Raw genomic sequence first — 23,025 nt, forward strand, 5'->3', positions numbered from 1 at the left:
AAATGCTTTACTGTTGAAATGCAGGAGCCACTAAAAATGTGAGTGTACCAGGGTCTATGGTCATCGATGTGTTTCCCTGGTTGCATTTCCTGGGACCGCTTCTTGGGAATTGCATTCAATCTGAGATTGAGTCTGTGCTCCCTGCCAGTCTGGTAGGTTTTGAACATTGATCAGGGATCATCTGTTACTTTGATTGTTTTCAAAAAAGATCAAGATTCTCTTATTTCATGTTATGGCTTTGGGTTGACATTTGGAGGACATCTGCAGGAACTGAGTGAGTGTGGAGGTCCAGGTCATCATAGAGTGACTTACAGCTAGCATCAGAAAAAACTTGAGACCAGGAGAGAGGAAGCATGGATTCTGAGACTGGCTGTAGCATGAACCTGTGATTCTGGGCAAACTGGTTAGTATCAACTGTATATGATAAAACCCCCCAAGTCAACAAACCACAAAATAACAAGTGAAATGGAAATTTATTTCTCTCTTACATAAAAAAGGTCCAGAGGAAGGTTGTCTAGGAAGGTTGTCTAGGCTGTTAAAGTGGCTCTGTGTCTGACAGAGATCTAAACTTCTGTCTTTCTGCTTCCCTGTCCCAGTGTGAGGTGTTTTTTTGAGGTCACCTCATTGAGCAACATGGCTGCTAAGCTCCAACCATCACATATCTTCCAGGCCATAGGAAGGTGAAGACAAGAGCCAAAAGCACACACATTCCTTTTTAAAGGATTTTCCTTGATGTCTTATGCAACACTGCTACTTCCATTTAAATTAGTCATAGAACTTAGTCATACAGACATGTATGGTTGCAAGGGAGGGTAGGAAGTGTATTCTTTTTGTCGGTGGCAATGTGCCCAACTGAAAAAGCAGGATTCTCGTTGCAAGGTAGAAGAAGAGAGTGGATACTTGGAGGCAGTGGACCATGGTTCTGCCTCCCACCCTCATTCATTCACTCACTCCCCCATCCTTTCCTTCTCATTTATTCTTCCCCCATTCATCCTTACTCAGTGACTCACCCTCTTTTTTATTTACTAACTCATTCTCTCAGAAATAAATCGCATTCACTAAGTGACATTTCTGTGGGTCAAATGCCATATTAGATAGAGAAAATATAGATGTAAGAAACCTTTCCTTCCCTTGAAGAGCTTATAGACCATAAGAGAGAGGATGGCATGTAAACTAATCATTGAAGTGCACAGTCATAAGCATTATCATCTACATCAAGTGCTACAGGGGCACCAAGGAAGCAAGTGTCATGCTTGGATGAGCTTGTCCATGAAGGATTAGTCCCTCCTGCTCTTGGGAAGCGAAGAGAACTGAGCCCCTGGGAATAGGGACACCAGAGAGCGTGGGTTCCAGGCAGAGAGCTTCCTCTTACTCTCCAGGGCAGGCAGCTCTGTTCCCTGCAAAGCCATCCTGAGAGGCCAAGACCAGAGCCTCACCCAGTGTGGATTCTGCTGCCCTGGCCAGGCAGGAGAGTCTAAGTAAACATGCAGGGCAGCCATAGAGAGGCAGGAGGGCCCCAGGGGATGAAGGGACAGTCTTTCTTTGTTGGAGATCCTGCCAGAGGGGAGGAACAGGACAGGGTCTGTGGACTGATTCTAAGCTTCAGGACCTCTGGGTGGTATACTCAAGGGGAGACTAGGGCCCTCCTAATTCGCAGGTCCTTGAGGACACCTCTGTCCTTGGGCCGTAGAAGTGAAGACTGTTTCCTGGGCTCAAACTTAATCCCTACGGGAGACCATAGAACCTGTGAACCACTTCACAGTGGGGGGACTGGTGCTAGTAGCTACAGTGCACAACACTTCTTCAGTTCCTGGTGGAATTCTCAGAGGAGTCTATCTGTGGACTGCCAGAGCCTGTCACTAGCAGGGGCAGTTAGAGCACTTGTGATAGGCTTTTTGCGCCCTTACAGAGTCACTGCCGACTTTCATTCTTATTTGTAACCTGAAGTGTCAAAGACTGGCAGGGCTCTATGCCTCTGGGACACAGGAAATGGGAAAGGAATGAGGATCAGGGGTGTGGCGTGGGGCTGAGACAGGAGCCCTGATTGTGTGCACAAGCACTTCTGTCTCAGTGAACTTGCCAGGGAGTGACTGTGGATGGGACTGTGAACATGGGGCCCCGAGCACGGTGCGTGCACCTTACAGGAGGGAACGTGTGGAAAGCGGGCCTGGGAGGCTGCCCTCACTGCCCAGGAGGAAGCACCCTATGACTGGCTGCCCGGGAGCCATGCCTTAAACCCTGAGCACTTGGCTTACTGCAAATCTGTGTTGGACAGTTTTGTGAGAGATACATGTTTTTAGAGTTAAACCACTGAAACTTGGGGGTCATTTGTTACAGCAGCTAGAATTACTTCGGCGAATTCAGTGGTCTTTTCTCAATGGTTGCAGCAGAACTATGGAAATGAAATGTCCCTTATATGAAAGGCAAACCAAGGGAGGCTTTTCCTGCCCTGTTGCTTCATGTGTCTTTGAAGTACATGCCTGGGACTTCGGATCCATCCTGAGAGGAGAAGCAATACTTTCCCTTTTAAGAATAAACATGTTGTGAGCGGAATTGGGGCAGTGGTACCGGATGAGATGAAAAGCAGTGTCAGAGGGGTGACCGTGCTTTGCTGACAGCTGTCAGGATGGAGGAGGCCATGGGCAGAGTGGTTTTGACGTGGATGGACCTAGATTCAAATCCCTGTGCTGCCACTCAGTTGCTTGTTTTTCCTTTGCTGAATCTCAGTTTTTTCCTCTGTAAAGTGGCTGTAATAGTGCCTGTCCCACAAGGGTGATTGTGAGGATTAAACAATCTAATGTATGTGAAGCACCATGGCTGGCACCCAGTAAATGCTCAGTAAAATTCCCAGTTATGACCATTACTATGTATGTCCCACATTCTGAGGGATTGCTGTGTGTCCTCGTGGGACTGTCGCACAAAGAAACATCATAATGTTGGTCACGGAGGGAAAAAGGAAGGTTGGGCGTACCCCACACCCCACATGCTGGTGAGCCATGAGCTCCCACTGGGAGAAGGGGTCATTTGTGCCTTGACTGGATATAGACACATGTATTTCAGTTCTGTTCTTTCTCCTGTCTTCCTTGGCCTTAAAGATAAGTTGCTGTTACACTAAGAACCATTAAATTTTCTGCTGTAAAAAAAAACAGCAATTAAGTTGCAGTTCTCTGGATGTGTGTGTGTGTGTGTGTATATACATAAGCATTTGTGTAAGAATGAATGAGAGAGAAAGAGAAGAGAAAAGATATGGGGTAGTTAGGATTTAGTACGAAGGGAGGCTGGCCTGGCAGAAGCTCTTCGCTGCTGGGGGCTGAGGGACCAGGTTAGGACTGAACCCTGAGCCCTGCAGAGATCTGGCAGCCTGCTTGGGGCTGCATCCAACACACCCTGACCTTGCCAGAGCAGGTGGCAGATGGAGTCTTCAAAGCCAGTGAGTTCAGAAATCCGTTTCTCTCTCAGAGAATCTGGATGGCTTCACTGCACACTCAAAGGTCAGCCAGTGCTGCTCCCTTTTCTCTCCATGATGTCAGAGGCTCGGAAAGCTGTGTAAACTCCCTCAGTGGGCTGCCTGGGCCCTGGGGACAGGAGCATCCCCTCCACGGAGCCTCAGGGGTTGACAGAGCTCTGACAGAGCTCCCACAGCCCTCTCCTCCATATATCCAAGAGAAGATGGTGCTGGCCTGGCCACATCCCGGCACCTTTCCCACCCCTGCGCGTGGAGCTGGCCCACACCATGCAGTTCCGGGGAGAATAATAGAAATAGTTCCAGGTTTCCATCACTTCCGTGTGAAGTGCTGTCTGACCTCTGGATTAACAAGTAGTAAACTTGGTTTGATGGGAAGAGCAGACCACAGACATCATTGGGTTAAGTCAGTTTTTACTTTTCTAAAAGGGATAGACTCCAATCAGAATACACAGTGAAGGTGAGCAGCATTCCCCTGATGGGCAGAGATGTAAGATTCTAAACCCCAAAGTCCTGCTCAAGGGTGCTCAGGTGTGAACAGATCTTCCTGTCTCCAAGCTCAGCATTTTCTCTGTGCACCTGGTTAGTCTGACAGTCTGCAGGACCACCTCAAAGAGCTGGAAGCCCCCTGCGACTCAGGGTTATGCAGTTCCCAGCATAACTAGGGGCAGGTGTGGTACAGTACACCCTGGCAGAAACAGAGTCCTCATCTTCCAGCCTCTGCCGCCTTAAGGGTGTAGATTTAGAGCTGTATAGCTAAGGCAAATGTCATCACCCAGACTCGACTGGGAGTTACTCTAGCAGGCCCTTGAAACAAGCTCTAGATATTATCCATCAGGTGCCCACCAGGGCCTACCTGGAGTCTTTAAAGTCCACACATTCCCAAGATTACCCAGGTTGGGTTAAGTGTCCACCCCTGGTCCAGTTTGCTGGAGGTCAGGGGTCATGGAAATGTGACCTGGTCCCACTCCAGCAGGAGTGTTGAGAGTAGACTTGCTGAGAAGTGTCCCCCTGGCAGGACAGGAAATGGACACAAGTGACCCCAATTTTCTGCTTCCCAGAAGATTTTAAAGTGAGGGAGCCAAAAGCTTTATCACTCTGGGCCAACTGCTATTCACAACAGATTTAGGAAAGAGGAGTGATTCCCCAGAAGGAGGAGGGGTTGACTGGAAAAAGCCAAGTGGGAGATCAGGTTCCCATCAGGGAGTTTGAGTGTGTGTAGGCCTTGGGTCCTGGTGAGGACTAGACCAGCAGAGAAGGAAACTGAAACCAGAAAAAAACAAGCAGGCACTAGGCACAGGGTGGGAAAGCCCAAGGGAGTTGCAACCTGCCTTCTGTCTCCTTCCTCCTTCCCAAGCTGGCGCTTAGGCGAGAGAAGCACAAAGGCCCTGGTGACAAGGGGAGATCTGTGTGCTTGCATCTGACTGGGCATGTTGTCCAGCTTGTCTTTGGCCATCAGATGATGTCGTCACTACGTGTGCTGCTGGGACCCCCTCGAGGCTGACCAGGCCACACTGCGCCTCTTGACTGCCCTGCAGATCTCTGAGGCCTGGCAGCACCTCTCACCTGAGAGGTTTTCTTTGCAGCCCTTGGTACAGGTCACTTCCCCACTTACTGGACCCCCCCCCAAAAAAAAAAACCTTGTCGGCCAATATCGTCACCTCCTTTCCACATCTTCCAAGCATTCAGGGACACACAGGAGCTGCAGGAGACTCAGTGCCATTACAGGCACCCTCTTCATGCCCATAAAGTTACGTGGCCATTTCTACCTGTTCCTCTAGCCCCATGTTGGCACAGGGGCCATTTCTGCCTTCAGCTTCCTCCTGAACCCACCTGAAACTCGAGACTTCAAACCTGAGGGGTGAAGCCAGGACCTCTCATCAAGCCCCGCCCCCATCTCTACTACCAAAGGCTCTCTACGTCCTCTTTCCGGCTGGTGTAACCTTCCTTTGCATCAGAGCATGATTTCCTTTATAGTATGACTTAGGTTCAGATCTCCAAGGTTTCCTCTCAATGTGTAGAGGGAACGTTTGGGATTTCGATGTGTCTCTTTTCTCTTGACAGGCCTGGCTTTGGAGACTTTTGTTTCTGTAGGGACTGTCTGGTCATTGACCTATCTGATCATCATGTTATTTGCCCTCAGTTTGTAGGAACATATAACATTGATTCCTTTGCATGGAACAACATGATTCACAGAGAATGGAAATACTGTCCTTGTTACACAGGTATTAAATTAGTATTTGAGGAATGAATGAAAGAATGAATGAAGGAGACATATAAGGAAAGCAGTTGGGTTCCTCTAGTTCTAAAGTCCCACAATTTCCCACTCAAAGGAGTTCAAAGGAGAAGTCAGTTCGCAGCAAGATGTAAAAGGTATCAAGACTAAATTTACAGTAGGCTCTTCAGATGGAGATGGTCCTTATTAAGCTCCAAGCTTTGATCACCTTTTCTCCATTTAGGAGAAGGACGTGAGAAGAGACCATTTCACCCCTTGGTTCCCATGAACTGCCCTCTGATGGTAGTGGCTTTGCATTTCGAGTGCACTTGAGAAATATTCAGAACAATAACTTAGGCACCTTAGTAAATCATGAAGGTCCCCCTCATGCTGATGATACACGTGTCCAGGCTCTAGAGTGCTTCAGTGTCTTCTTTCATAAGAGACAGAGGAAGCAGAAACCACAGACATCCCTACGGTGAATGGCAAACTGCTGTACCCTGAATGAGAACTGATCAGGAGGGGTGACAAGGACACTAGCCCACAGGTTGGCTTTTCTCACCAGGGAAACATTTTAGCAGCAATTTTACATCAGGTAATGATTCACTCCGCCTACCTGTGAAGATAAAAAAGAGAAAAATAGAGGGAATGCATCTTTTGGACAAAATAAAGGACTTATCATTGAGATTATATTTTTTCAAAAAATAAACTATTTTTATTGGGGGATTTAGTATGCCAATATCCATAAACACCAGCAGTGCCACTGAAGCAAAACTGAATGCAAAGAACAAAGAAATGTGCTACATGTTGGGGATCTGAAAAACATGTAACAAACCTGTTAGAATCTGTGCCAATTGATATAAGTGACCAGAATGCAGTTTGGACCAGTAGGCATGGTTAGTGTTAATGGGGCGTTGTGTTTCCAGCTGGTGGAGGGAATGGTCAGCAAACAAAGCCAGGAGCATTCAGTATTTCCCAAACAAGTCCTCCTTCTTGTGTAGAATTATCTGGTTTAAGAAAAAAAAAAAAAAAAAAGGGTGCTAAGCATTTTCTCATCTTCAACTGGGGTACAAAACCGGTAACTCTTCCAGGTGTCTGTAGAAATAGCAATCATACAAACTGCGGAAGCATTAAGGTAAACACTAGAGGTATAAAAGATATTAACAATGCGTTGGAAAATAATATTGCTGCTCAAACAGAAAGTCAACTGCATCTTGACTCTCCTCTCTTACAAATGACCCTGTCCCAGCAGTCACTGCCCTGGAGCGTTCCTGCGGCACACTTGAATAGTAATTAAATAAGAAAGTGGTTAACAATGAACTTGGGCCTTCAGCAGTCTCATCTCCAAGAATGGCGTTCCGATGTAACTGCTAATACTGTGGGCTGATGGGCCAGTTCTTCCCCTGTAGATGAAATGAACTAGAATGGCTTATGCCAACCTCTGAAAGAACCACACTCCCTCGTGATTATCTGTGGGGAGGAGAGTACTTTCTGGGTTAGGGGGCCAAGGCAAGGGTGGAGCATCCTGGTGTCAACTGAAAAAAAATGCACAACCTAGAAGTTGAGAATTATGTTTTAATGGGCTCACAAAACTGAGAACTTCAGCCCAGGACGCAGCCTTTCTGATAGCTCTGTGGGACTGCTCCAAAGAGACGGGAGGAACCAGGATACATAGGAGTTTTTGCAACAAAGACCAGGTAGTCGGAACATCAAGATTACTGTTAATTAAACAAGACCCGATATTGCAAGGTAAGGAATTTAGCGCTTTTCTATGTATGGGAAGATGCAAGAGTCTGGGCTCACTGAAATCGTTCCTTTGATGGGCACCTCAGCTCTCTGGGGCCAGTATCCTGTGCTTTCTCATCCTGAGTCTCCTCAGGGTGCACTGTCGGGAATGGTTTGCTGGGGGGCATCCTGTGTCGGGGAGGCTGTAATGGGAAGGCTTGATGGCTGCAACATCCTTTGTGGTCTTTTTGCGGGGGTGGGGGGGTTGGTTTTGGTTTTTTGGCCATGCCACGTGGCTTGCAGAATCTCAGTTCCCCAACCAGGGACTGAACCCAGGCCACTGCAATGAAAGGGAGACCTAACCACTGGACCGCCAGGGAATTCCCCAACATCCTTTGTTTACTGATGTGGCAGGCAACATTTTTCCATCGATAATGGCAAAGGACAGAATGTCTAGAAGGCCGCTGCTCCTGGAAATGAGTCTTTCAGAAGATGTGCCTGTTGAACACTGTCTGCCAAATGTCAGCAGAACAACCTGTTGAAAAGGCAAAGCTGACTTTACTGCTTACCTGGTAATTGAAGGGGAAGGGCAGGGTCTGATTGATATTTTCAAGTATGGTTTAAGGTGGGCCTTTCAGTGTGGCATGGGGGATGATTCAGGGGATGGGGAAACTTGGTTAGGGTTGGGTAAAGGTCATGATGTAATAGTTTAGGTGGACACAGCAAGGTGAGGATTTTGAGACCAGGATTCAAAGAGTTTTGAGGTATAAACCGTCTGTTGATACTTTCTAAGGAAGAGTTGATGGTTTTTTTGGAAAGTCCCAGTAATGAGCAATAATGTTGTCTGCACCTTTCATCTGTCTTGGCCAGAGTCTCTGGGAATAGTAAAGTTAATGTTAATGAAGGCAATAGAATAGTAAAGGCAAGTTAATGTGGAGTGCATTCTGTAGACAGATGGCTGTGTTGGGGTAGATGGCTTTAGTTCGCACACCCCAAGAACAGAAAGCAGAACGAGGGCTGACAAGGAGCCTGCCTAGTTCTGTGGGTACCCACACAGACAGCAGGATGTCTTTCTGATGGCCGTGACTTCTCCTTAGGGATTCTAAGGAGCCTGGCTCCATCCTTGGCTCCAGTAATGGAACTAAGACCTAGTCCCGGTTTAAACCAGTCAAGCCAACCATGGGGATTAGTACTATCTAAGCTGATTCAGTCAGATAGTATTATAGAGCGTTTGGTATGAATGTTTGGACAAAGATGCTTTCTCTTTCTTGTTGGATGTAAATAAAGAAGCATACACGACAGGAACAGCTGTAGCCCTTCTGGACCTCTAGAGGAAGCAGGGTTAGGGTGAGGCCAACCCCATAGGTGGCAGAATAGAGAGAGAAAAAGAATTCAGACCCTCGATCATATGGTTGAGTTGCTGGATCAAGCCTCTCCTGAACATAATGTTACCTCTGGCCTTTATGAACATGTAAGCATATAAATTTCCTTTGTTATGTAAGCACTACTAGGTAGGATTTCTGTTACTTGAAACAGAAAATATCCGGGACATAGGCGAACACCCACCCCTGTCCCAACTGGTGTTCCCTTGCAGTGAAGAGAACCATCCCCAAAGATGTCATGATATCAACTCATCCGTCTTGCTCACTGTGATATGTCCAATGTCTACCAAAGTAAGTGGCACAGGACAGACATTCAATAAAAGTTTCCTAATGAAACAAATTGTCAATGTTTGGTTAATTAGCTTGTGTGTTGAAACAGTTGTGGCCAAAAGAGAGACTCTCTGCTCTTAATGACACAAATACTGTATAAAGTGAGGGGGAAAGCTGCTTTCCTTTTGCATTTATGTCTTATTTTTCCAAAGGAAAAATCAAATCCTGTGTGGATTTGAAGGACCCATGGACAGCTCTCCATCTTATGATAGCTCCCTTGGGTTGAAAAAGGCACAGTTTCCTTAAGAGAGAACATCAGTCACACGATTTTCTCCTACCATGTACTGCATTTCATTTGTTTAGAATGAAAAGGAAAATCTATGGTCTTTTTTTTTTTCCTCTTTTTTTTTTTTTGCGGTACGCAGGCCTCTCACTGTTGTGACCTCTCCCGTTGCGGAGCACAGGCTCCGGACACACAGGCTCAGCGGCTATGGTTCACGGGCCCAGCCGCTCCGCGGCATGTGGGATCTTCCCAGACTGGGGCACGAACCCGTGCCCCCTGCATCGGCAGGTGGACTCTCAACCACTGCGCCACCAGGGAAGCCCTGTGGTCTTTTTTTTTTTTTTTTAATTTATTTTTTTATTAGTCTCTGCTTTACAACAAAGTGAATAGTATTATAGCAGCTCTAACATTAACTTTAATTCTCTGCTTGTTTATTTTATTTTTATTTACAAGCTAAAGTTCAATTGTATGTTTAAGATCTGTGATCTGTAGTGGTAGAATTACATATTGCACCCCCATTTTAAATAAAGATCAGAATGAAATGTGATGACATTGATCATTGTAATGCTTAAAAATAAGGAAAGGGGATTTTCCAAAAAAAGCAAGGGGAACTTTGCAGATCATTGAGCAATTACATAATGTAATCAACTGACTACTGTGAGTTGTGCTCAGATTGTCAGAAAGAGAAGCAGTTGGGAATGTGTAGCAGGAAAACAAAGGTGCGATTTTTTTTTTCCTACATAGCTGAGGATCTGAGTGGAGCCACTTAAATAGTGTACATACTGACTGTAAGTGTCCCGGTTGAAAAAGTTTACTAGAGAAAGGTCATAAGACCAATCAAGACAGCAGATGCCATCCGAAGGGATTAAGATTGATGAAGATTAAATAATGTAAACATTCCGGGTCTTCCTGTTACGAATGCTTAATGAAGTCTCTGAAGGGGACATGGAGGTGTGGATACAAACAGAATGCTTTTTCTTGGGCTCATCTGCATCTCCCTCCTTGTTGACTGGACACGGGCCCACACCGGGAAGCAGAGCTGAACTGGAACAGGCAGCACCTATTCATGAGGGGGAGGTGGGCATGGAGGAATTGGCCTGGCTGCAGAGGGGTCGACACAGTCCGTCATCAAGATACTGAGGCTGAGCATCTGGTGCTTGCATCCTAGTTCTGGAAGCTTCCATCCAAAGACAGTGAGTGCCCCCCCCCCCCAGTGACAATGACTGTGGCCGCAGATCCAGCCTCGAACTAACGAACCAAGAGCCAGGCAGGGATCAGGGTGGGCTTCTCTGTTCCAGCGCCTGATGGCAGAGCTCCTCATGGCGAGCTTTCAGGATTGAGGTAGGATCCAAGCAGGATCTCAGGTTGGCAGGCTGGGGGTCAGCCTGGTGGAAAGGTGAGGGTGTGGGAATTGGACTTACTTTGGCACAGAAGGTCCAGGAATGCATTGAGAACCCAGGCCCCTTGGCTGTGGAAGGTTGTTTTCACAGGACCCTGAGGGCTGGCAGGGCAGCCACATGCCTGCAGTTCCGCCTCTCCAGCCTGCAGGGTCTAGTCAGCATTGTCTTCAGAGGTGAGTAGCTGGGGGTGAGACAATCTGATCTTGCATTAAAAATGTTACATTCTTTAAAGTTGCAGAGCGTCCATTCCCAGTATGAGCGCTAATGGCTCTTATCCTACTGCTTAAAAATAATGCGACCCTTCCATTGCTCTTCAAGTATGGAACCAGAGTACCATGTGAATGTGGGCTCACCTAGAACTAAATCTTATATCAGGAATAGGGATCCAGGGGTCCTTGCCGAGAAAGAAGTAGTAAGAGAAATGGTACACCCTCAGGATAACAAGGGGAAGTCAGGGAGAGCGCCGTGGGTCGCACTGATGCGTCCGGCAGTCTAAGCCGTCACACACGGTGCTCCATCCTCTCCACCTCTTGTCCTGCTTCTCTCGCACGTCAGTCGGCACCAAAGAGTTAATAGCAAAGGCCTTGAGAAATCTGCACTTTGTTCAGGGGAACAGCTTTTAGATCCAGCTGCTGCCGCCAGATGAGATGCTTGAAAGCAAGAACGGAAATAATAGGAGAGAAAAGGACTTTTGAATCACGTGGGAGTCTTTGAGGACTCCTCAGCCCAGAAGATGTTCCTCTTACCATTTCAAGCCAATAATTCTCTAAAGCCCCCCAGCCCGGTGTAGCTTCCTTCACTGTCTTTACAGGTTGTGTTTGAGTTCATGGGAGCCCAGGGGGCCGCTTTGCTGGGTTTGGACTTCCTTGGTAGTAGGAACTAGGGACAGAATTAATGATAGCAGTAGCACTGAGCCCTGCCTTGTAGTCGAGCTGGATGGCTCTGAACTTCAGGAGTGTCCTTGAGCAACTGCAGATCAGTGGATCAGCTGTCAAGACCTGGTGGCGCAGTGGTTGAGAGTCCGCCTGCTGATGCAGGGAACACGGGTTCGTGCCCCGGTCCGGGAAGATCCCACATGCCGCAGAGTGGCTGGGCCCGTGAGCCATGGCCGCTGAGCCTGCGCGTCTGGAGCCTGTACTCCGCAACGGGAGAGGCCACAACAGTGAGAGGCCGCGTACGGAAAAAAAAAAAAAAAGAAAAAAAAAGACCAAAAGCGGACTCCATGAGCCAGGGCATGATGGGGAACCAGGGCTATGAAAGAAAAAACGTCTGGGCCGGACTCAGATCTTCACCCATTCCCATCCAGAGAGGAGGGATTCGAAGTTAAGCCTGGGCCCCCTCCACCATCACCACCTCTGCATGCTCAGAGACCATTAGGTGACCTGTGTTTCTATAAGGCTCTGTTTTTCTGAGTGAGATGTGCTTGCTGAGTGGGATGGGGTGGGAGGTTGTATAAGGGGCCCTCCATGTGGTTGAAGAAGCTGAAGGAAGAGTAGATTTGGGGGAGAGAGAGAGGTGGGGGAGGGCAGCCAGCCATAGGGGAAGGAGTTTGGTGTTGGGGGAGAAGAGGAGTGAGGGCAGCAGGGAAATAGAAGACATTTAAATAGATTTAGAGTCCATTTTGCTGGCAGGAGACAAGTTCACCTTCACAGCTCCAGGAAATCTTTAGTAGGATTGACATGGATTTGCATTTGGATTGTAATACGAGAACATGCTGAGTCTGACTCCCAGACTAGAGGGTCCGTGAAGGTCCTACAGGGTTCAAGATTATTTGTAATCTGCTGTTCACATGCATCTATAGATGTACAAATTTAAGGTAGTTCTTAGCAAATTGAAGCATACCAAAGCCTTAAATTAATCGCTTAACACAGCTCTGTGCAGTTTTTGGAGTTTGGGGTTTTTTTCCCTGAATTCTTTCCTGAAGCGAAATCTAATTTGGAAACTGAAGGTATAAAACAGATAAATGCAAGAGCTACTGTATTTGAAGCAGACAAAAATTGAGGAACACAAATTCATTTAATCAAAGAGGAAGGGGTGACCCAGTTAAACATCCTGGTGGACCAGCCCAGTTGTGCTGCATTAGTGTCTAAAGGGAGGGGAACCGACAGCCGGCTCTGGCTCCTAGAGCTGCTGTGCTTGAGCAAATTACCTAATCTCTCTGAGGATCAGTTTCCTCCTCCATAAAATGGGGCTGCTAGTATCTGCTTTTAAATACCTGATGTGGTGATTAAATGATATAACATGTATGAAAGCTCCTAGCATAGTATCTGGCAATGAAGGATGCTCCCTGAGTGTTCACTGAATAAGTGGGAAAATATAACTCCACCCAACTTTTCAGTCACTCATTTTTTTTTTTTTTTTTTTTTTTTTTTTTTGCTGTATGCGGGCCTCTCACTGTTGTGGCCTCTCCCATTGAGGAGCACAGGCTCCGGACACGCAGGCTCAGCGGCCATGGCTCACCGGCCCAGCCGCTCCACAGCATGTGGGATCTTCCCGGACCGGGGCACGAACCCGTGTCCCCTGCATCGGCAGGCGGACTCTCAACCACTACGCCACCAGGGAAGCCCCTTCCAGTCACTCATTTTTGATGATGCTATTTCCATGCTCAAATAAGGATAACTTTTGGGAGGTATTCCAAGTTTGTCATTTCTCTGGCTTTGGGGATTTCCAGTGCTTCACAGAGACTTAGAATGTAGGGTGTAGCACAATATTTCATTAAGTTCTTGATTATACATGTAATAGAGCAGTGTGCCTCGAATGCTCTTGGCTATGATTTACAGTAAGAAGGACATTTTACATCACAACACACACACACATATAAAACTGCAACAAAAGTTTCATGAAATAATACACATCCATGTGATGCATTTTGGAGAAAAAAAACTTATTTCATTAAGAAAAAAGAATACTGGTCACAACCATTAAATTGATTTCACAAACCTATGATGGGTCATGATCTACACTCTGCAAAAATGAAATAAAGGATATGTACTTTTAGAAAGGCCAGTGGAATTTTGATGCCATGTGGGAGTATTAAGAGGAAAATATGGAATCATAACCAGCCGCATGCATTTTTAGGGCCATCCAGAAAGCGTTTTCTCCAAAAGACCAGAATTCTAGATTTTTCATCACATCTCTTTGTCAGGAAACAACACCATCCCTTGGTTTGAGCTTCTCTGTGGAGGTTGCTGCATGCCTGAGTTTGTGTTGCCACATTTGCATGAGCACAAATAGATTATTTTTATCACAAATATATATGTATATTTTGCTTTTTTTAAAAATTTATTTTTGGTTGCATTGGGTTTTCGTTGCTGCGCGTGGGCTTTCTCTAGTTGCGGTGAGCGGGGGCTACTCTTTGTTGCGGTGCGCGGGCTTACTGCGGTGGCTTCTCTTATTGCGGAGCACAGGCTCTAGGCACCTGGGCTTCAGCAGTTGTGGCACGCGGGCTCAGTAGTTGTGGCTTGCAGGCTCTAGAGCGCAGGCTCAGTAGTTGTGGCACACGGGCTTAGTTGCTCCGCAGCATCTGGGATCTTCCCGGACCAGGGCTCGAACCCATGTCCCCTGCATTGGCAGGCAGATTCTTAACCACTGCGACACCAGGGAAGCCCTATCACAAACATGTTAACCTTCTGGTTTGGAGCTGTGCTTTGCCTACAATGCTTAAACAGCACAGAGACACCAACTGTGTGTTTATAATTGAAGAAGAATGTTGGGTAAAGCCACAAAAGGAAGGAATGGTGACTCTTGTTGGGTGTGTGTGTCACTGCTGTGAAAGAGTTCCCCGAGGTACCTGGCTCCACATCGACTCCCCCCTCCTGCCGGGTCCCGGGTACTGTCCGAAGTCCTGAGGACGCAGGGCCCGCCTCCAGGGAGACAGTGGGGGATTTGTACGGGAGCACAGGCAAGAAAGTTCCCAACCACTCGTTGGGGAAGGGTGGTGACCAGAGAGACATCATGACCCACTAGGGCAGGCTCTAGAAAATGAGTAGGAGTCCTTCCGTTGAGCAAAGAGGAAAAGGTACCTCAAGGAGAAAGGTGAACACTTCCAAGGCATGGTGGAAAAGAAGGGCTGGTGCCTGGGACACCAAGGAGTTCAGGATGACCAAAACGCAGGGTACGCAGGGGATGGAAACAAGGCCAGAGAGGGAAGGAAATGATAAGGAATTTGAACTTTCTGCTGGGGCAGTAAAGGAGCTTTGGGGTAATTTTTGAGGAGAGCTGAGCATGCTCAGATGAGTGTTTTCAAAGGATCACACTGACCGTCTGGAGGAGCACGGGCTGGAGTGGTCAAGATGAGCTATGCTCAGGCCTGAAGAGGGAAGAAGTAGTGGGGACGGGTGGGAAAAGATGCCTTTGCAAAGGGTTCTGAGAGGTCAGGGGAGAGAGGAGCTCAGGACGATGACCAGGCCTCTCTGTTGGCCAGAGGGAGGGTCCTGGCGTCCACTGAGCTGCAGAACAGCAGGGAAGGGACAGGGTGTTTGGGGTAAGGGTCAGGGAAGAAGGAGCTGACAGGAGAGAGGGGAGATTAAGGAGGTTCATTGTGGGCCAAAAGCAGTAGAATTTGACAAATCATAGCATTCACGTGTTACCTTCCAAAAGATGCTCTTCTGGAAGGTATATTGTGACTTTAACCCCAGACGTGCACACACGCCTGCACTAGCCGCTTCTAGCTCCTACCCTTCTCTGAGCTGGCAGCCAGTCCGATTCTGTTCTGGGCCCATGGCCACGTGAAGAAGGCAGATTGGTTCACCCGGTCTTTAAATGAAAACGCCGATGCCCATAATCTGCTGACAAAAGGCTAATTAGCCTGAATTTTAAGTCCCAGATCCCTCGGGGAAGAGCATGTCAGGAAGTGCCAAGCTTTACGGAGCAAAGCTTTCCCTGAATTAAGGGAGGTTGCAGGTTTTGTCTGCTGGCCCGCGGCTCAGACTCCACTGTGATCCCACCTGGGGGAGAGGGGACGTGGATTCAGACGGGCGGCTTTTCCTCCTACAGCCCTCCCCCTGCTGAGGCCGGGAGTGAGGACCGAAAAGAGAAAGTTCTGGAGCAGCAGTCATAAAGGGCACTCAGCCAGATGGGTGTCCTCCGAACAAGGAAGGAGTCGGGGGGGACGAGGACCGGAGAGAGACACGGGAGACAGGGTCACGTGGAGACGGTCCACGTCAGGTCACCGAGCAGCCTGGGACAAAATCTGTTCAAATCAACCGCAAATTAAACTGTGTGATATCTTGAAATCATTCCTCGGCACTAGACACCACTCCTCTGCCCCCTTCAGATTCTTCAGCTGTCCAGAGAAGGATAGGACACCCCAGCCCTCCTGTGCGCACGGGGCGCGGCTGGCTCCCCTGAGTGTTTGTCTGTGTGTGTGTCCTTCCCCTGAGCAGGGCAGCCTCAGCAGAGCTGTGGTGTCACCAGGCGGGCACAGGGCGTCCAGACTGGAGACAGACAAGGCCCGAGGAACTAGAGTTAATGAATACGGACAACTCCTTCCAGTGTCCTGGCTGAAAGGGGAAGGCAGGTCAGGCCAGTTGCTAGAAAAGGGTGAAGGATTTTGAGGGCCGGATATTCTTTTTCGGAAGCAAGAAATGTGAGCGTTTTTATAGACTGTGGTAGAGGTCGAGAGGGAAGGTAAGACGGAAGAGAGAGGAGAGAGGGGATGACTGATGTGTGGGCTTTAACCCGGAGACGCGTGGCCCTGGTCTACTCCCAGCTTTTCTCGCCGAGCACACAGGATGTTCCTCCCCGTTTCAGGCACAGCCTGGCTCCATCTCACGTCTGTAGCCTGTGGAAGCAGATGTTACTCCCCAGGTGGGGTTACGAGTAGCCTGAGGCTGCTCTCCGTACGAGGCAGGACACCCAGCATCTATGCGGCGCCCCTTACCACCTCCCACAGCGGCCAGAACGAGGCTCAGACGATCTCCTGCCTCCTCTCTTCCCGCATCTCCAAGTCCTCAGGTTTCCTCTGCAGACGTACCGCACTCTCCGGTGTCCTGGAAGCAGCTCTGCCCTCTTCCAACCTCGCTCAGTCTTGAAAGGGCCTCTTTCTCCACCTGGATCCTGCTGGGCTTTTTGCAGCATCCAGAGGCTGCTCTTATTCTGTTACAACTTTGATCAGGTTGTCCGCAGCAACCCCCCTCCTCCCAATACTCTGCAGTTGGCCACCGCACCCCTCAGATCAGAGCCGCACTCCTTGTCATCCCGTGCACCTCCACGCCCCACCCCTGACGCCTGAATGACATGCCACACCTCTGCTTGGACCTCACCTCTGAATTCAGCGTCAGCCCTTGATGCAGAAGCTTCTTCCTGTTAAATCATCTCCTCCCCGCTCTAATTCATAGCCCCCACCTCCATTCACTTCCAGCACATCCAGTTGTGGACAGTCTTTGAGCATTTATTCTAAAGTCCTAAAGGGCCCAACATTGATGCGAGAGGCCACCCCTCACCACTCAGGATGCAAACACTCACTGTGCCCTTTCGGCTTCAATCAGACAAACTCCAGGACATTTGGAGGGATGAAGCAGCCGAAAAACCCAGCTTAATAGAGAGGACAAATCTCTGGGAGAGAATGGAAGAAATTATACAAGCCAGTGGAGGCCTGGACATTCACACAACACAGAAGAGGAGGAAAGGTCACTCTGTCACTGCGGTTTCATGATGGTGTGAGACCTCCACCTAGAACGTGAACCTAAACCTTCTGGGAAGCTTTCTCTGTTCTAGGAAAAAAGGAGATGACGGGGGGTCCATGATGAAGCCAAAGGAGGGCTGATAGAAAGAGGAGCCTGTCTGATCTCCAGTAGCCTCAAGAATGCTGGGTTCTACCTGCCAAGGCTGCTGTGGAAGCATCTGACCCCCATTCACAGTGCTGCCCCATCTCAGCCCCCCTACATGCACACACAGCTCCACTCCATGTCTGTAGAAGAGGCCGTCCTGACCGCCGTGGTTTGTACGGTGTAACCCTGGCCACAGGTGATATAAGAGCCACAGGGGCACGTGCTCCCAGCAGCCAGTCTGTAGGCTGTCCAGTGACACATGACATGCCCAGATACCCCAAGGTGGGTTGGGTCAATTAGATACTACCCCTGCACTTGGTAGATGTGAAGAAAATGAGGCATCAGCGGAACCATGAGATGAAGGGAGTCTTCAGAGGTCTTGGTAAGCCATGAAAAAAATCACATTATAAGTACACTGAAATTGTAGTGAATGGAAATATATACTCAGAAGAGGATTAAGAAGCCAGTTGGTGAAAAGAGGAGAGGACAGAGAAGTCTCATTAATAGCAGACCAGAGACAACATCTAGAAGTTCTGATGCTGACGTTCCAGGGGTTACCTTGGACCCAGAGCAAAGCTCCTGCTCGTTTCTTCATAGGGCCTCTCTTACCATGGTTCCTGCTCTTGAACTTGTGTGAGAATCCATTTCCGTTATTGCCCCATGAGTGCTTTTACAATAAATCACCACCACCACTCCAGCTAACCTTTTATTGAGCTACCTTGAGTGAGTCTCTGTTTTTTGCAACCCAAAGACTGACCAGGACACGTGTGGACTTGTCCTGCCCAGGAGTACATTTGGTGAGTGTTGGATTTGGGCCACTCTGTTTGTTTTCACTTAGTTTGTCACAGTCTAGCTGTGCTTAAGATGAAACCTTAAAATGGTGGGAATGTCTCTGAATAGAAAAGAAGCTAGAATGAGCAGAACAACACAAGTAGAAATGAGGTTTATCCCACAGAGAGGAGTCCAGAGTTTCTGGAAGAGAAACAATAGATGAAGAAGAAGCCCTAAGAATATGGGTGTGAAGAATGCTGCTTGGAGGAAAGCTTAAAAGACCCTGGTTGGTGACTCCCTGTTGGGGGGCATAGAGCAGCTGCGCATGGGCCCCAAAGATCTGACAGCAAGATGCCTTCCTGATGGTGAATAAGGTATAACTAAGAGTTAGCCGAAATTGGGCGAACTGATGGCTTCTCCTGGCCAGAGACAACCCACTAGGAGCAAACAGTTGCATCTTCAGACATGATGATTTTGGGGTGAAAAATGAAGGACTTGAGAACACAGGCGCTATTTTCATCACTTCTTCCCATCGCCCTTTGGGACTCTGGAAGACCTAGGAACATCTCAAAGAAGATCAACAGTTACCTAAAAAGATCAGGTTGATATTTAGCTGAGGCTATGAACCCTGGCTTAACATTCTAGAAGACACCATTCTTAGTCAAGAGTGCAGAAGATCTTATATAGACGGGGAACTGGTGATTGATGAGTTAGTCTCATCAGGAGGATTTAAAAATGAATAGCAGGAGGAAAAGGGAAACAACACAACAAAACAGATAACCCATTAGACCAGTTGCTATGAATGACATTAAATGGGATGTGGAAAAAAGAGTTTCAGGACAGGCAGTGCCCAGGAAGGAAGACCAAAAGCCTAGCTGTAAGTGGCCTTAGGTATCCCAATGCATCCCTCACAGAGAACAAACACTAACCCAGAGCAAGGTCTGCAGGCACCCAAGCATGTCAACAGACCACTTAGAAATGAGCAGACTAATGTGCTCTGCCTGCCTGGAAAGCTATGCATCTGAGGCAGAAGACTCATTGAGAAACAGATGCGTGGGTCTTAGCAGAAATGACCGCACTGTGGGAGTATCACAGGTAGAGGTGATGCTCTCCTGAAACAAATCCTAGCACCAGTGCAGAGATTAAATCTCATCTTGAGGGAGAAGCTCACTGAAAAGACATTTCCTGGAAGTCTTTGTTGGTTGAAAACAGAGGATCTGACAAGTTCATGAGTTGCTTTGCTGGCAGGATAAATCAGTTAGAATACTTCTGATGTAAAAAAACAGAGGGAGGGGGGAGGGGCAAATTAGGGGTATGGGATCCAGAAATACAAACTACTGTGTATAAAATAGGTAAACAACAAGGATATATTGTATAGCACAGGGAATTGCAGCTGTTATAACTTTTAATGGAGTATAATCTGTAAAAATGCTGAATTACTATGCTGTACACCTGAAACTAATGTAATATTGTAAATCAACTATTCTTCATTTTTTTTTTTTAAAGAACAGAAATCCTGACACAAACTGGATTAAACAATGAGAAATGTATCATCTGGCTAAGGAAATAGAGGTAGATAGGGCTGCGGGATGGTAGATTCAGGAGCTAATCATGGAGTCAGGAACACTGGATCTTTCCAGGCTGCCATCTTCAGGTTGGCAGCGAGATGAATGCACTTCTAGGCATTGTGTCCAGACGTGAAAATAACCAGAGGAAAATGCACTTCCTGAAGCTATGGAGCAAGGAATACATTTCTCAAGTCCCCAACTTTCCCCTTGTATGTCATGGTCAAAAGTATGCCAAGTTTAAATCAGTCACTGGCAAAAAGAATGGGATTATGTGGGCCAAACAGGTCCAGCCCTGGAGATGGATTCCCTTCTCATGAGGTGCCTAGGTAGGTGCATGGCAAGAGGTGGGAACCTGGGTGAATTCAGGGTTCACTTAGGAAGAAGGAAATAGAGGGGATGGGTGCTGGGTAGGTCATTAACAGTGTACTTCACCAGGCATCTTCTGATAAATGTAGACAGTAAGGAAAAGTGTATATTAAAATGTGAAGGAGAAGGAGAAAGAAAATATGTAGAAAAATGAGAACTCTTTGGCAAAGTAGAAGTAATGAGACCCTTGGGAGAACTCCTGTATCATCAGAGAGACTGAGGCAGTGAAGGGGTGTTTGGATATGGTTAGATTCTCCCATCAGCTTTAGAATAAAGATTTTCAAAACCTCAGAAGAAAAAATAAAGGCTTCTGTTGCTGGAAGCCTTGATGGAGAGACTTGAAATATTTGAAAAGCTCTTTCGAATGCTATTCTGGCTGTGCAATCAGAAGTGACAGTAAGGGAGGTGCTCACAGAAACACACAATTTTTTTTTAACATCTTTATTGGAGTATGATCACTTTACATTGTTGTGTTACTTCCTGCTGTATGACAGAGTGAATCAGCTATACATATACATATATCCCCATATCTCCTCCCTCTTGCGTCTCCCTCCCACCCTCCCTATCCCACCCCTCTAGGTGGTCACAAAGCACCGAGCTGATCTCCCTGTGCTATGCAGCTGCTTCCCACTAGCTATCTGTTTTACATTAGGTAGTGTATATATGTACATGCCACTCTCTCACGTTGTCCCAGCTTCCCCTTCCCCCTCCCCGTGTCCTCAAGTCCATTCTCTACGTCTGCGTCTTTTTCCTGTCCTGCCCCTAGGTTCATCAGAACCATTTTTTTTTTTAGATTCCATAAATATGAGGAACACACAATTACTGATATTTTACATGGACAAGTACAAAAGATGAAAAGAAACAGTAAGGAAAATGCACTCTTGCCTTCTTCTTACCAACTGGTCTCTCTCAGCACCACTTCTGCCCCTCTGCAGCACTTCCACTGTCTAGAAATGCGAAATGTGCCTGTTTATCTACTTCGCTAAAGGGGCCCACTCCTGAACCTAGAAATCTGCTCATCTCTCTGTACTAGGAAGCTGAGTTTCTTCAAAGAACCAGCGTACTCGATACAAGGCCACAGGTTTTTCACAGCTAGGACACTGTGAGCTTCATGCAGGAAACTGCTTTGGTTAAAAATACTGGACAGCATGTGCTTCTTCATATTCTCCTGGGCTAAGGACTCCCAAAGCTACTGATATTCATAGCATCCCAAAGGGATGTGTGTCCTACCGTCTGGGTTAGCTGGCCACGTCACATCCACCAAACCCCAAAAGGCCTTCCCCTGACTCGGAGGACATTGTTTTCCAGCCTGGACAGAGCCCCTTCTTCAGACTGACCATCCCCTTGTCCATCTAACCTTCCAGCTGTGACTCCCCAGCACTCCCCCAATGTCTGCAACTCTGGACTCCGTCATCTGCCCTCCTGGAAAGAAACCATTTTCTAGCCAGTTCCAAAAGCCTCAAGCCAACATAGGCAGGGCAGCAAGTCAAGTCTCGACCAGAGTTTACCAGACCAGTAGCCCCGGCTGAGAACCTCTCCAGGTGAGGGCTGATCCTGGCCGGCAGGAGACTGGCCTGCCCTCCACCTGCCTCCTGTCACACCTCTGCTCACGCCAGCAGCACTCTGCGCTACAGGGGAAATCCACTGAGAGGAGGAGCTCTTCTTCTAAAGCCCCAGGGCTCTGCCAGTTCCCACACCTGGCGGCGGGATGGGGGAAGCTCGAGAGCATCCTTCACAAAACCAGCCCTCATCTGGTCTTGGCCCTCCCTCCCACTGTTCCTGAGCCCAAACCAGGATGGAACACGGTATCAGGTCTGACTTTCAGGACATTTGTCACCTTAAGGACCAGAGTCAGCACCGGGGGTAAGTTTGAGGCTCCCAAGGATGCTCAGCACGGGCTTGTGCTGCCAACACTGTGGCTCTACACCACATACTTCTTCACCTGTGATTCTGGCCTCAGCTCATCTCCACACAAACCCCAGCGCTGGCCACCAGCCTCTGTAGCTCCCCACTCAAACTGACCTCCCTCCTTTATGATCCTGGACTTGACTGGACTTCTGTCAGCAGTCTTCTCCAGTCATAGTGCTCTAGCCTAATAGTCACACGGGTGATAGGACCTAAGTGATCAAAGAGCAAATAACCCCGTCCTGGGGCCTCTGCCATCAGCTGTGCTACCCTTTGCTGCCCTCCCCTGGCCATCCATGTCACTGCAGGTGACCCTTCAGTGCTCTGATGGCTTCATTGGTGTGCTCATTCTTTTTTTTTTTTTTATCTACTTATCTATTTATTTATTTTTGGCTGAGTTGGGTCTTTTGTTGCTGCGCGCGGGCTTTCTCTAGTTGCAGCCAGTGGGGGCTACTCTTCGTTGCGGTGCGCAGGCTTCTCGTTGCGGTGGCTTCTCTTGTTGCGGAGCAAGGGCTCTAGGTGCACAGGCTTCAACAGTTGTGGCACGTGGGCTCAGTAGTTGTGGCTCGCAGGCTCTAGAGCGCAGGCTCAGTAGTTGTGGCACACAGGCTTAGTTTCTCCACGGCATGTGGGATCTTCCCAGAGCAGGGCTCGAACCCGTGTCCCCTGCATTGGCAGGTGGATTCTTAACCACTGCGCCACCAGGAAAGCCCTGGTGTGCTCATTCTGAAGCATTTATTGAGGGCCCCTCTGCAGTATCCAATGTGTAGACAAAGGATTTGGCAATAAAAGTATGTGGAGCTTGCCTTGCACAAGCACACAGTCTACTGAGGAAAAGTGAACAGAGAGAGAGAGAGAGAGAGAGAGGGGGAATGAATGAATATGAATGAATGGGAGTAGAATGAAT

At 48.0% G+C, this 23,025-nt stretch overlaps 1 protein-coding gene across 1 annotated transcript in view; it reads left to right on the forward strand.

Moving 5' to 3' along the window:
* The window catches only part of SYT9 (synaptotagmin 9), a gene marked incomplete at both ends in the record, with an annotated part of 156,654 nt that extends 139,684 nt beyond the window's left edge, over nt 1–16,970 (forward strand). Inside the window, 3 exons of the mRNA XM_079707810.1 lie at nt 2,145–2,279; nt 16,123–16,256; nt 16,814–16,970. Coding sequence (XP_079563936.1) covers nt 2,145–2,279; nt 16,123–16,256; nt 16,814–16,970 — 426 coding nt within the window. The remainder of the gene's footprint in view (nt 1–2,144; nt 2,280–16,122; nt 16,257–16,813) is intronic.
* Nucleotides 16,971–23,025: the final 6,055 nt, after the last annotated feature.

The sequence above is a fragment of the Hyperoodon ampullatus genome (genome assembly GCF_949752795.1).
Source record: "Hyperoodon ampullatus genome assembly, chromosome: 7".
NCBI lineage: Eukaryota > Metazoa > Chordata > Mammalia > Artiodactyla > Ziphiidae > Hyperoodon > Hyperoodon ampullatus.